General features: G+C 35.3%; 1 protein-coding gene across 4 annotated transcripts; it reads right to left on the bottom strand.

Moving 5' to 3' along the window:
• Positions 1 to 749: 749 nt before the first annotated feature.
• LOC111399028 (probable LRR receptor-like serine/threonine-protein kinase At1g07550) lies at positions 750 to 8,674 on the bottom strand. 4 transcript variants are annotated; one of them, XM_023026227.1, is made up of 9 exons: positions 8,440 to 8,662; positions 7,072 to 8,145; positions 6,435 to 6,585; positions 5,718 to 5,789; positions 5,151 to 5,219; positions 4,676 to 4,744; positions 4,238 to 4,315; positions 1,798 to 2,006; positions 750 to 1,293 (listed from the first exon to the last, which is right to left on the bottom strand). In XM_023026227.1, the coding sequence occupies exons 1-9, from the start codon at positions 8,519 to 8,521 to the stop codon at positions 1,187 to 1,189; spliced, it is 1,911 nt and encodes a 636-aa protein (XP_022881995.1). In that variant the 5' UTR covers positions 8,522 to 8,662; the 3' UTR covers positions 750 to 1,186. The 4 variants fall into 4 exon arrangements, 3 of the variants coding, with proteins under 3 accessions (XP_022881995.1, XP_022881996.1, XP_022881997.1); XM_023026228.1 differs by lacking the exon at positions 8,440 to 8,662 and adding an exon at positions 8,231 to 8,383; XR_002703503.1 differs by lacking the exon at positions 750 to 1,293 and adding an exon at positions 2,861 to 2,957 and having other exon boundaries at positions 1,928 to 2,006; positions 8,440 to 8,674.
• Between the last annotated feature and the right edge of the window lie 4,233 nt (positions 8,675 to 12,907).

Below are 12,907 nucleotides of genomic sequence, written 5' to 3'. Positions count from 1 at the left end.
CCATGTCTCTTTGTATATCAACACATTCGAAGTCCTTATCTACATCCTCTTAGCTAGCTGTCCTATCAGAATTTATGTTCTTTTCTCGTATAAGATACATATACTATTTTTGTTTCTTGCTGTGTCTAATATTACGTACTAAACATACACTAAACAATAAGATTCAAGAAGTACCCAATCTCAACTAAAAACAATCGTTTCAAGTAAATCGATAACAAAAGGCCCAAATCCAGTTCGAAGATGGAATGGAATTATATATTAGAAAATGTTGGAAGGTTTTTTCTTATAGAACGTGAGAAGATGAGTAGAGAGAGAAGTTGGAATATTGCAGAAACTTGAACTTGACAATACCAACTTTAAAACATGCTAAAATGTCGCATACTCGTACGTGTATTTGTCACCACCAATTTTCACGATGCTCACGAATACAAATATGCCTCAAAGATATGATGAGTCTCAGTGTTATTTGCGTTGTGCAAACACGAAGAGAAGCCGAACGCCAAAGAAAAAGTATAAACAAGATTGGAGGAGAAGAATGCACACAATTCGAATTTGAGATGCAAAATAGAGGCAAAGTAAGAACTTCAAAATTCTTGTATCATCAAATGGAAATGGTGAAACCTTATAGATTTTTCATCTAGAAGTTACATCCATTCATATGTAGCTTTTTGGCTTGAATTGAAATTCAGATTTAGTAGAACTTAAAACAAAAAAAACTGCCCAAATAATCAAAGTATGGAGACAATGGCTGCAATTGTAAAACTGTTTAGATATAAAATCCGAATAAGAGTACCTGGTGACACTATTGACACCAGAACAATTCCAAATTTGGGTCCGTCTAGAATCTCAACCACAATTATGAGAATCAATCGAATTTATCTAGAAGTATAAAAAGAAAAAAACTGGTAGTAATACAAGGGAAATTGCCTTATGTTCTTTTATCCATGTATACACTGAGATTCATTTTTCTCTACAGATACACTGGTTTTCCATGACCCCACCATCCTCGTACAATTGATTGGAGCCAAATTCCCAGGAAGGGCATATCTTCTCTCAAGCCATGGTGCTACTCTTTAACACAGTATTCTGTGCACGTCGTATCAATACAGTCAACGTTCTTATCTACAACGTCTTGGTGAGCTGATCCCTAACAAAATTTTTGTTCTCCTTTACTAGAAAATGCTAATTAATTTGAACCGTAAGTTGGCATAAATCCTTTGGCGTGTTGACTCTCCATTTCAAGGGTCATCAAGGATTTCTGCCTGTGATATCTGTTTCTCTTTGCAGCAAGAGCTGGACGAGATAATAATTAAAGAAAGCAAAGGAAAAATCACAATGTTATGTGAGCACAGTTGCAAAATAAAAATAAAAATACAACAACCAGCAAGTTACATTTGATTCTTATTTGATGCAACCGGTTTAATCTGACGTGAAACTAAGGCTGATCAACTGATTTAAGAACATGCAATTACACAAACAGTGTCAACAAAAGTCAAGTCCTTTACTTGTAGGGACAAAAGTTTTGGTGAACACGAAAAGAAGGAACAAAAATCTTGCAGCATGGATTGTTAGGTCTGAGCAAGCCTTGCCCCAACAGTGGCATATAAAGGCTGAAAGATGAGCCATTACCTCAAAAGTAAAGAAGAGACAACTTTAAAATCCATAACACAAATATTTTGTTAGAAAGACCAAGAGAAGACAGGTGTTAGAGTGGAATATACCTTGAGTACACAGCAAATATCAAAGAATTTAAGGAGATAAATAGAACATGATGATACTAGTTAAAGAAGAACTTACACATTAGTTCATGAGGTAGACCAAAGTCATAGTCATTGCGCCTCCTCCACACACAACAATAGTACATCCCAAGCAGCAGCACCGATAATAAAAATAGACAGGCAAGACCGATAGCAACTTTGCCACCAGTAGATAAGCCATTTTTCCCCCAAAATAGTGGACAATCAGGCAAAGATGGTACACCACACAAGCCTTTGTTGCCAGAAAGACTGTGAAAGAAACAAAAGTATCTTAGAGAAGTAAAAGAGACCGCTATAAGTTTCGAGGAAGCAAGAATTGAAGCTGAAATTAGAAAAAAGAACTCATGTTTATTTTATGAACATATATGGTGATTAGATCTTGATGGTCTGGCAGATATACCCTTTATCCCCTACCCTAGAAAAATTCTAGGGTGACAGTTCATTGTGCTAAGAGTGAACAATGATTGCTAGGCAAGCTTTGACAAACTTGATAAAGTTCGCACACGTACGTATTTATGTTAGAGTTGATATACCAACATTTGTGTTGCGTTTTGATACCCAATAAATCCCGAGTTTTGATATAAACATTGAATATAATTTCACAGGCCTCGGTCAAATGCTGAATTGATTACCAACAACAATGTTCAAAGGCTTGACCCAAAAGCAACGTGGACAGTTGGAAGTAGCTTAAAAAATTAATCTTATATATATATACCTATTGGATGGCTTTCAGTCTTGATTCATTTAACCCTATTATTGGTCCAACTAAAGCTTAACATGTTCCTATATATGTTGCTTTTGACCTAGCCTTGCGTGTGTGATTTGTGTATGAAATTGTAGGAAAAATCGTGGCTGCTCCTTAGACCAAAAAACGGCTGCCATAATGAAGAAAAAACCAGTGACTTCCTTTAGCATATTTGGCCTCCTGTTTGTATTTTCATTGCCTTCTCCTTGCCTTCGTGGCTACAAATCAACACCATTATCTTGTCCTTTGTGGGTAAAATGAAAAAGCAATTGAAGTGAATATATTGGTTGTAGGTTGGAGCCATTTAGATTGGTTGTTTGGTAGATAAAGGTAATGTAAAACTGAGCCCAAAAAGCACCATTTAGGATATTTTTGAAGCGAGCTTCCGCAACAATTTGCATTCAAAGTTATGTCTTCTCTACAGCCCCAATATAGAGCTCTTCGGTGATATGGTCCTGGAATGAAACATGAGATACCGGAATGTGCATATGAAAATTAGCACGGTAAAGAATCTAGGTACACGAACCACACATATATCATATAAAAGTTGCGAATGAACAAGATATTGAGGAATTGTCCATACGTAAAATCATAATTATAGATACTTGTACAAAGACACAAGCCATACGTAAAATCATAATTATAGATACTTGTACAAAGACACAAGAAAGCATACTCTTCATAGACCAGAACTGCTCTCAATCAAATCTCCCCAGCATAAGTGCAATGCAGGAAAAGATGATAACTTGGAACCTTCCAATATTAGTTTCCTCAATTTACAAATAGCATGCCCTTTAACCGGTAGTATTAATGTGCCTCTCAATAAGATCCACTTCCATACATGATTCTCATTCTTTAGTTCAAGATACACACTACAAATTATCCAAATTCTCCTTCCCAAGGTCAAAAGGCGTATACTCCTCGACAAGAGGCTAATTAATGTATAAGCCTGCTAGTGGAATTTGTATCCATTTAAACTTTTATGTTTTCAGGTTATAATACTGTTTATAATTCCTGAACAACAATAAGATATATGCAAAACGTTACATTGGTTAATTATTTACAACTACAATTTCAAATTTGTGTACCCATAACCAGATATGTAGAATTGCCTTGCATCAGGTAAATGTTACAAAAGTGAGACATACGAGCCTCATAATAGTTCTCATTTATACAGAATTCGACCTTTCAATTTTTTTGAGAGTTGTGATAGAAGAAAAAATGGTGCCTAGAAGAGTAATAATAGCAAAAAAGAGGCTCAACAAAACAACTGAATGTCATGACTAGGACAGAGACACAGTTGGAAGGAAATTAAATGAAGTCTACTCTTGATATTCTAGATTTAAAAGAAAAAGAAAACTTAGCAACAATTCTTGGGGGAAATTGCCCCCTCAAGGAAAATATTACAGTGAAAGCGACTCCCGTAACCAGGAACTAATGCAGTTTGGACAAACATCAACATCCATATACCACAGATGACCTAATTCTATCATATGCCAATTTTCAGATACTTCGTGCTAGTGGTTTAATCAATTTAAAATTTGAAGAATCTAGATGCTGCAGTAACCACAACAATATTAAATTAAATAGCCAATCTGGATCATACAAGCCAATAGGTATAAAACATTATACAAGAGAAGTCAACAGGCAACATAGGTTATGGGTCTTAGAATTAAACAATGAAGGGAAAAATGAATACAGGAAAATAAGAAGAATAGATTAAGTGATGACATACTCAATAGCACCACCATGCACCCCAATCGAATAAAGTTCCTCTGGGACTTGGCCTTCCAGTAAGTTATTATTTAACAACCTAATCAAAATAACACAATTTACATAACTTAAACAAGAGTTTGTGAGCAATTTTAATGATGTGTACAATGTTCAATGATGTTAATTGCACAATCAACTAAAAAGGAAAATAATCCTACATAATTGGAAAAATATAATAAAAGATTATTCTAGACAATATTTCAATATTCCATATCTTTAACAGTTCAACCCTTAAAGTTTATATTCTTTTCGCCAATTGCAGGAAGTAGAAAATTCAAAGGAAGTTCTAAGGTTACATTTAAAATACTAAGTGATGACAAAAACTATCTGTTTTATGATACATAAGCCAACTATATATAATAAGATAAGAAGCCCCTCTGCAGTCGGTCCATTTACTTACACAAGCTGCAAAGTGGAAGAAGTCAGACTATCCGGTATAATGCCAGTAAACTTATTATCTGATAAATCCCTGCATCAGCACAGAACAAAGAATTAGCTAAGAGAATAGAGAAGACAGATAACATATATGTAGCACCAATGCGCATAAATAACTGTATTTCAATGGATAGAAAACTGAAATAATTTTCTTGAATTTGTCTAGACTAAAGCATTGTTGCCTTCGAGAATATATGCCTAAACCCTCTATAAAAGAGTAACAGAGTTACTAACTGAACCAAAATCTTCACAACTTGATTGAAAATCAAAACAACTTATTCTGGAGCTTCTATCATGCAAACTACTTTCAGAAATGACTTAAGATAAATAATAAAGTGAACAGAAAATTTTGCTGCTCAGAAAGTTTAGAATCTATAAACTAAATATATCAAACAAAGAAAAAAGTGTCAAACACAAACACACTGGAAGTATAATCTTACAGCTTCACAAGAGACTTGTGGCCCAACCCTGAGGGCAGATCTCCTCCTAGAGAGTTAGAACTCAAGTTCCTGCACACCAACAGATGTTTGTTGATGTAAAATTGATCCAAAAGGAACAAAAAAATAAAAATTAAATACATCGAACCATAAAGATTCAAGCTCATTTTTGTGGCTTTCCAGAAATTTTGAGGAATCATTTCTTGAGAAACTTCGACTTTGCAGAATCTTATTTTGAACTCTGTAAAGGTTCATTGACAGTAAATCCTTTTCCATTGCAGTTTATGAATGTCCAGTGTTGGAGAAACAGAATATCTGAATGTAATGCTGATATTTTTTTAAGTTAAAGATTGAATGCCAATTATAGCCACTGCCAATAAAATTATCACTTGAATATCAGAACCAACTAGCTACAGAAAGCATCCAATGTGGCTTAATTCCTCTTTCTGCATGCTCATTAGCAGGATTGTAATTTGAAAATTTACCACAAGATAATTTCTATTCGAGCAGCAATTTATTCATCAGTAGTCACAATATCGGATGAGTAAAAAAGCGACTGGTGATACTTACAGGCTTACCAAATTCGTCAAGAGACCTATTTGGTCACTAATATGCCCTTTCAAACCTTGGCTACCAAGATCTCTGAAAAGTAAAATAAAACAAAACGTGCAATGGAATTAGGTCAACATATATATCAATTAAGCTTCCATCACTTCATAATATGGTTTGAAAAAATGAGTGCTTTCAGATGGTAATTAAAGATCAGTCAATATTAGGAGAAAGTAGAGTTCAATGACTTAGAAATCAACGAGAGGTTAATGCCATTATTATGAGTAGTAGTTGGCAGTGCTAAGCAAACCCATATCAAATGATAACGCGCAGATGTAAGAAACCAAAACTTCTTAACTAGAAGCGGGTCTACTAGTGAGAAACATTATTGTGAAGCCTATATAATACAGCCAGTGAAGTAGATGCAGGAACTGAGGAAAGAGAAATTTTATTAAAACAGTAATTTATTTCTAGCCAGAAAATACTTTTTGATGAGAAGATCTGTGTCTTCTTTCTACTTTTCTCTCAAATAGATTAATTAGCAGGGTCAATTAAGGTCCCTACATTAAGTTCGTCCATGGATTTTACAATGAAGTTCATCAAAATACCAAGAATTAAGTACTTCTAAATCATCATATTATATTAAAGATGACTGCACAATTTTTTCCAGTAATTGCCTCACAGATTTTTCTAATACATATGGATATGGACACCTTCTAAGAGAGAGAAAATGCTTACATTTTGGATACCACGAGGACAGTTTCATTATTTATGGAATGACATGTAACTCCCTCCCAAGCATCCCATGTAGTGGGGGCACAAGGATCTCCATTCCAACCCATTCTGTCAGGAACACGAAGTGACTCCTTCAGTGCTCTCATGGCAATGACTGCAGAAATTTAGGCTGAAATTACTTCTTGTGTCTAGTAACAATTTTCAAATTTTATTAGCATGTTCCCTTTGAATATATAATTAGTTAATGACGATAATTACCTCATCTCCAAAATTCCCTTATATCCTTAAAAAACTAGAAATGTACTGTAATCGTATGCAAGTTGATAGTTTCATTACATTGAAACTAGAAGTGAAGTCCAAAGACCATGTCCACGTAAATACTCTAACCCATCTTCTACTAAATAAGTTAACAAAATTAACTATGAATACCATCACAGAGATTATGGCAGAACTATATACCTTTCATTCATTCCAAATTTTTAAACAATTCAGGAATGAGATGATTTACGATCACTAGTCAATTCTGGCATTTAACTTCTTAGAAATGCTCTTTTTTCTAACCTCCATTTTCTTATATACAATACTTCCATATTTGAATCCAGAATCCGAAGATCAATCAAATATTTTTATTGCCTCTTACCCTGATCAGGAGAAGTTTTGAGATCAACTGGCACAATTGCATAATTTTCGAGCCCACAAATGATCGGCGCGCCCACAACTGCCTCTAGCCTCACACTCAGAGTAGTAGTGCGTAAATTCTTCACTACATAGCTCCAATCATACGCGGCGAATCCCCCTACCTGCTTGTACACGTCCACCCTATTCACGTTCTCCCCATTCACAAAAACATCGAACACCCTCTGCCCAGCCTTATTCACACTAACATCAATCTCTGCAAAATGGAACCACAATAAATAATCCAGCTTGGCATCCACAGGCAACTCATACTCTAGTGCTCCAAGCCCATCCCCCGACACAGTCAACGCGGTCTGATACAGCTTTTCAGGGAAATAATTTGGACTTCTTTCAACGTTTACTACATTTTTTATGGAAGAAATGGCTTTGATTGTTGCCCCACTAGCAACAGCCACGGATCCTACTCGGAAGTCGGCACCGGATTGCCAAGACCGGCCAAAAAAATCTGTGTCGTTGCTGAACCCGGGGCCCCATTGATCCGACCCGGATGAGAACCTGCCATAATTCACCAATATGTAATTGCTGGAATTACTGGTATAGTCAAAAGGGTAAGCATTTGGGTCAATTTGGGTTAATTGCAGGGACCCGACAACCGGAGAATCAGTGGCAATGCTGTAAAAACATATATCGGCCTCGGAATCATTCAAGTAAAAGAAGAGATCTGAGTAAGCGCCGGAGCGAGAAACAGATTCGGGCCACGGGGAGCGCCAAGAAAAGACTAAAGTACCCTCGACGGAGATGTCAAAAGAAGGCGAGTGGGACTTGCCATCGAAATTGTCATAAACAATGAAGGTCCGGAGGAAGTAGCGGCCGACGCCAGCTGGGATGGTGTAGCAATTCTTCTTGCCAGAAGAAACTGGGAAGTAACGAAGAGTCTTCTCCTGCTCGTGCAGGAAGTGAAGGGGCTCGGAGACGATAGCAGTGGCGCCGCCGGAGTAGTAACGGTCGGATACCCACGTAGTCTTGAACGCATCAGTAGAGTTGACTAGGCCACCACAATCAATGTGTATAGTGTAGTCTGTAAAAAAACACAAGAATCGCAGTTAGTTAGTTAATTCAGCTGGAAATTGAAATGATATAGTAGTATGTGTTATGGGACTTACTGAAGGGGTACGAGACAGAAATGGCGGTGGGGATGAGGAAGAGGAGGAGGAGGAGTTGGTGGTGGCCGAGGGACATTGTGATGCGGTGGCAATTGTTAATGCTGGCTTTTGGACATTATTATATGAGAGAAATGTGGTGGTGGAGTGGGTGGGCGGGCGTATTCAGCTGGAAATTGAAATGATATAGTAGTATGTGTTATGGGACTTACTGAAGGGGTACGAGACAGAAATGGCGGTGGGGATGGGGATGAGGAAGAGGAGGAGGAGGAGGTGGTGGTGGCCGAGGGACATTGTGATGCGGTGGCAATTGTTAATGCTGGCTTTTGGACATTATTATATGAGAGAAATGTGGTGGTGGAGTGGGTGGGCGGGCGAGATTAGCGGTACAGTGAAGAAGAAAGTCAAGTAAACGGAATGAGAAGGACTGCTTTGGGAATAAAAAAAATTCTATAAAATATGAAGATTAGTTTGAAGATTTGCAGATTGGCTGCTAGATTTGTGGCTTTCTTGGACCGACCGGGTTTTTGGGGGGTAATGACGGGTGAAGTAGACGTTTCATAAACTACCTCTCATGCTTGGAAAAATAAATATTCAAGTTGACTCCATAATTGGGTTTGTTTAGTTTGTCCCGAGTTTAACAACGTTTAAAAATTTAAATTATTTGCTACAATATCATTTTTTATCATACGAATACACAATAAAATATTTTATACACAAATAAATAAAATTTCCTTGCCTTATAACCACATATTCTGCAAAAAAAACTATTTAAGAAAGACTCTTTAATTTTTCAAGTAATGGGTGTCAAACAAGGCTTTGGTTTATCGAGTTAAAGTGTCGATGATAAATATGGCAAGCATATGTGGGTAACAAGATGTCTTATGAGAAACTCTCGAGAGTCATGCCGGCAACTTCTTTATATGAAGTTAAGGTTATTACTGAAACGTTATGATATAGCTTCAACGTGTAACACCAAATGTTTATGATACAAAATTGTTTAGTTATTTTGCCCATCAACGAGATGCATATTATAGAAAAGATAGTAAAAGTTGAGATGTATTGATTCTGTTAGACATTTCCATCAATATGGTGAATTCATAAACAGTAAAAGCAGACATGAGTTAGCGAGAAGAAGGGAATAGTCGAATCAATTTCGACAATTAAATTACTTATCTACAATTTCAACAAAATACTTTCAACATTTGAAAAAAATTCGCGAACCTAAATGAAATGATCGGTGTTTATTGCATAGATCTTCGATGCATTTTTCATCGTCTTTTTTTACAATCATTGATGACTTGAACAGAAGAATTCGACATTAATTTCGAGCTTATATTCAATGAGTCCATTTTCAAATATCATCAATGGTCGTCGAATTGCCATATATAAACAAAAAACAACACAATATATCCTATTATTTTCATTTTTAACATTTCTAACACGTTAGTATTCAATTTATAATTTATACATGTCGAAATAAATTCCTTTTTATTTAATTTAATTAAGTTAATACAAATGGAATAAAGACATTATATTCTAGCCAGAGAGAGGCCAGAGAAAATAAGAGAATGCCCATCGAACGTGGTGATCATGCCAATGGCCATGATGAAATATATTAATGGAGCAAAGCAAAAATGTCAAACTTCATTTATGGTCATATCCAACTTTGGAGGTGCCACTGAAAAGGTCCATTTATTGGATCCACACACAAAAATCTGTCATGTAAGTGGAAATAAATGGAGCAGGTAAATAAATTGAACCTTGAAACAGTACAATAAAATTGAACCTAAATTGCACCGCTTTTGGTTTGCTTCATTGTTAGAACGAAATACCACTCTTCTAAAATGCGATGTCTAAACGTTCAAAAAGATGTCAACTCTTATATTAACCACCTAATCCCAGGGGCAAGATTTTTATTTTATTTTTTTTCCTTTTTTTTTTAAATATATTTTTGGGGTTTGAAATTTGAAACTCAAGTGTTTTGGGAGTTAAAAGACTCTTAAATCCTAATTATTCAAAAAGAAAAAGAAAAAAATTGAACCTCTTAAAGCCAACTTAAACAAAAGAGGTCGAAGCCCACCATGCACACAAGCTGTCGTAGTTGAGTCGATATAGCTTTGAACTTGTGAATGTTGCCTAAATAGCTTGATTGTCATGATTCACAAGATTCATTTGGAATAAGCGAGCATGCCAACAAGCCAAAGAAAAAAAATGTGATGCTCACCAAAAACTTGACAAACACTCTCCCAACTCACGAAGTAGTTTGATAACTTCTAGAATTTAAAGTAACTTGACCATTATAGTTAAATCGACCAGTGTTCATATCCATAAATGAAGTTCATCACAACGAACAGAAACAAGAAGTATCATATTGACTTGTCTATCATAAATTCTGCTAATAATTTGTTGAACAATGCTAAGTGTATAAAATTTAGTTCACGGAATTTTTATAGATATACATTTAACGATTTTTCAGTTGTTCATGGCAGAAAACAAATCCAATTAAATGCTGTCAACGCAAAATCTGGAGCATTTTTATGAGATATTTCTTTGTACATACAGTTTTTTCCTAATTTGTTTAGTCACTCATTTGCAAATTATTTTCTTTTTGTTGAAAAGCATTTCTTATTCAGTTGTGCTACTTGCATAGACCCTTTTGCACAGAGTCTTTACAGGTACACACACATGGAGGTGAACCCCACACATGAGATTCACTCCCATGTGAGAGCCTGAAATGTGGTGGTGGAGTGGGTGGGCGGGCGTGATTAGCGGTACAGTGAAGAAGAAAGTCAAGTAAACGGAATGAGAAGGACTGCTTTGGGAATAAAAAAAATTCTATAAAATATGAAGATTAGTTTGAAGATTTGCAGATTGGCTGCTAGATTTGTGGCTTTCTTGGACCGACCGGGTTTTTGGGGGGTAATGACGGGTGAAGTAGACGTTTCATAAACTACCTCTCATGCTTGGAAAAATAAATATTCAAGTTGACTCCATAATTGGGTTTGTTTAGTTTGTCCCGAGTTTAACAACGTTTAAAAATTTAAATTATTTGCTACAATATCATTTTTTATCATACGAATACACAATAAAATATTTTATACACAAATAAATAAAATTTCCTTGCGTTATAACCACATATTCTGCAAAAAAAACTATTTAAGACTCTTTAATTTTTCAAGTAATGGGTGTCAAACAAGGCCTTGGTTTATCGAGTTAAAGTGTCGATGATAAATATGGCAAGCATATGTGGGTAACAAGATGTCTTATGAGAAACTCTCGAGAGTCATGCCGGCAACTTCTTTATATGAAGTTAAGGTTATTACTGAAACGTTATGATATAGCTTCAACGTGTAACACCAAATGTTTATGATACAAAATTGTTTAGTTATTTTGCCCATCAACGAGATGCATATTATAGAAAAGATAGTAAAAGTTGAGATGTATTGATTCTGTTAGACATTTCCATCAATATGGTGAATTCATAAACAGTAAAAGCAGACATGAGTTAGCGAGAAGAAGGGAATAGTCGAATCAATTTCGACAATTAAATTACTTATCTACAATTTCAACAAAATACTTTCAACATTTGAAAAAAATTCGCGAACCTAAATGAAATGATCGGTGTTTATTGCATAGATCTTCGATGCATTTTTCATCGTCTTTTTTTACAATCATTGATGACTTGAACAGAAGAATTCGACATTAATTTCGAGCTTATATTCAATGAGTCCATTTTCAAATATCATCAATGGTCGTCGAATTGCCATATATAAACAAAAAACAACACAATATATCCTATTATTTTCATTTTTAACATTTCTAACACGTTAGTATTCAATTTATAATTTATACATGTCGAAATAAATTCCTTTTTATTTAATTTAATTAAGTTAATACAAATGGAATAAAGACATTATATTCTAGCCAGAGAGAGGCCAGAGAAAATAAGAGAATGCCCATCGAACGTGGTGATCATGCCAATGGCCATGATGAAATATATTAATGGAGCAAAGCAAAAATGTCAAACTTCATTTATGGTCATATCCAACTTTGGAGGTGCCACTGAAAAGGTCCATTTATTGGATCCACACACAAAAATCTGTCATGTAAGTGGAAATAAATGGAGCAGGTAAATAAATTGAACCTTGAAACAGTACAATAAAATTGAACCTAAATTGCACCGCTTTTGGTTTGCTTCATTGTTAGAACGAAATACCACTCTTCTAAAATGCGATGTCTAAACGTTCAAAAAGATGTCAACTCTTATATTAACCACCTAATCCCAGGGGCAAGATTTTTATTTTATTTTTTTTCCTTTTTTTTTTAAATATATTTTTGGGGTTTGAAATTTGAAACTCAAGTGTTTTGGGAGTTAAAAGACTCTTAAATCCTAATTATTCAAAAAGAAAAAGAAAAAAATTGAACCTCTTAAAGCCAACTTAAACAAAAGAGGTCGAAGCCCACCATGCACACAAGCTGTCGTAGTTGAGTCGATATAGCTTTGAACTTGTGAATGTTGCCTAAATAGCTTGATTGTCATGATTCACAAGATTCATTTGGAATAAGCGAGCATGCCAACAAGCCAAAGAAAAAAAATGTGATGCTCACCAAAAACTTGACAAACACTCTCCCAACTCACGAAGTAGTTTGATAACTTCTAGAATTTAAAGTAACTTG

Source organism: Olea europaea, chromosome 8, assembly GCF_002742605.1.
Source record: "Olea europaea var. sylvestris chromosome 8, O_europaea_v1, whole genome shotgun sequence".
In the NCBI taxonomy this organism is placed as follows: domain Eukaryota; kingdom Viridiplantae; phylum Streptophyta; class Magnoliopsida; order Lamiales; family Oleaceae; genus Olea; species Olea europaea.
The sequence above is the reverse complement of the archived record's forward strand: the minus strand, read 5'-3'. Positions and strand labels throughout refer to the sequence as shown.

What these genes read in the sequence shown, in the direction of transcription:
- LOC111399028 (XM_023026227.1), bottom strand. Translation starts at nt 8,521, where the DNA reads ATGTCCCTCGGCCACCACCACCTCCTCCTCCTCCTCTTCCTCATCCCC. An exon ending in GTCCTCGTGGTATCCAAAAT is followed by an intron (nt 5,790 to 6,434) that starts GTAAGCATTTTC and finishes TTTACTTTTCAG; the next exon opens with AGATCTTGGTAGCCAAGGTT. An exon ending in CACAAGTCTCTTGTGAAGCT is followed by an intron (nt 4,745 to 5,150) that starts GTAAGATTATAC and finishes GTGCTGATGCAG; the next exon opens with GGATTTATCAGATAATAAGT.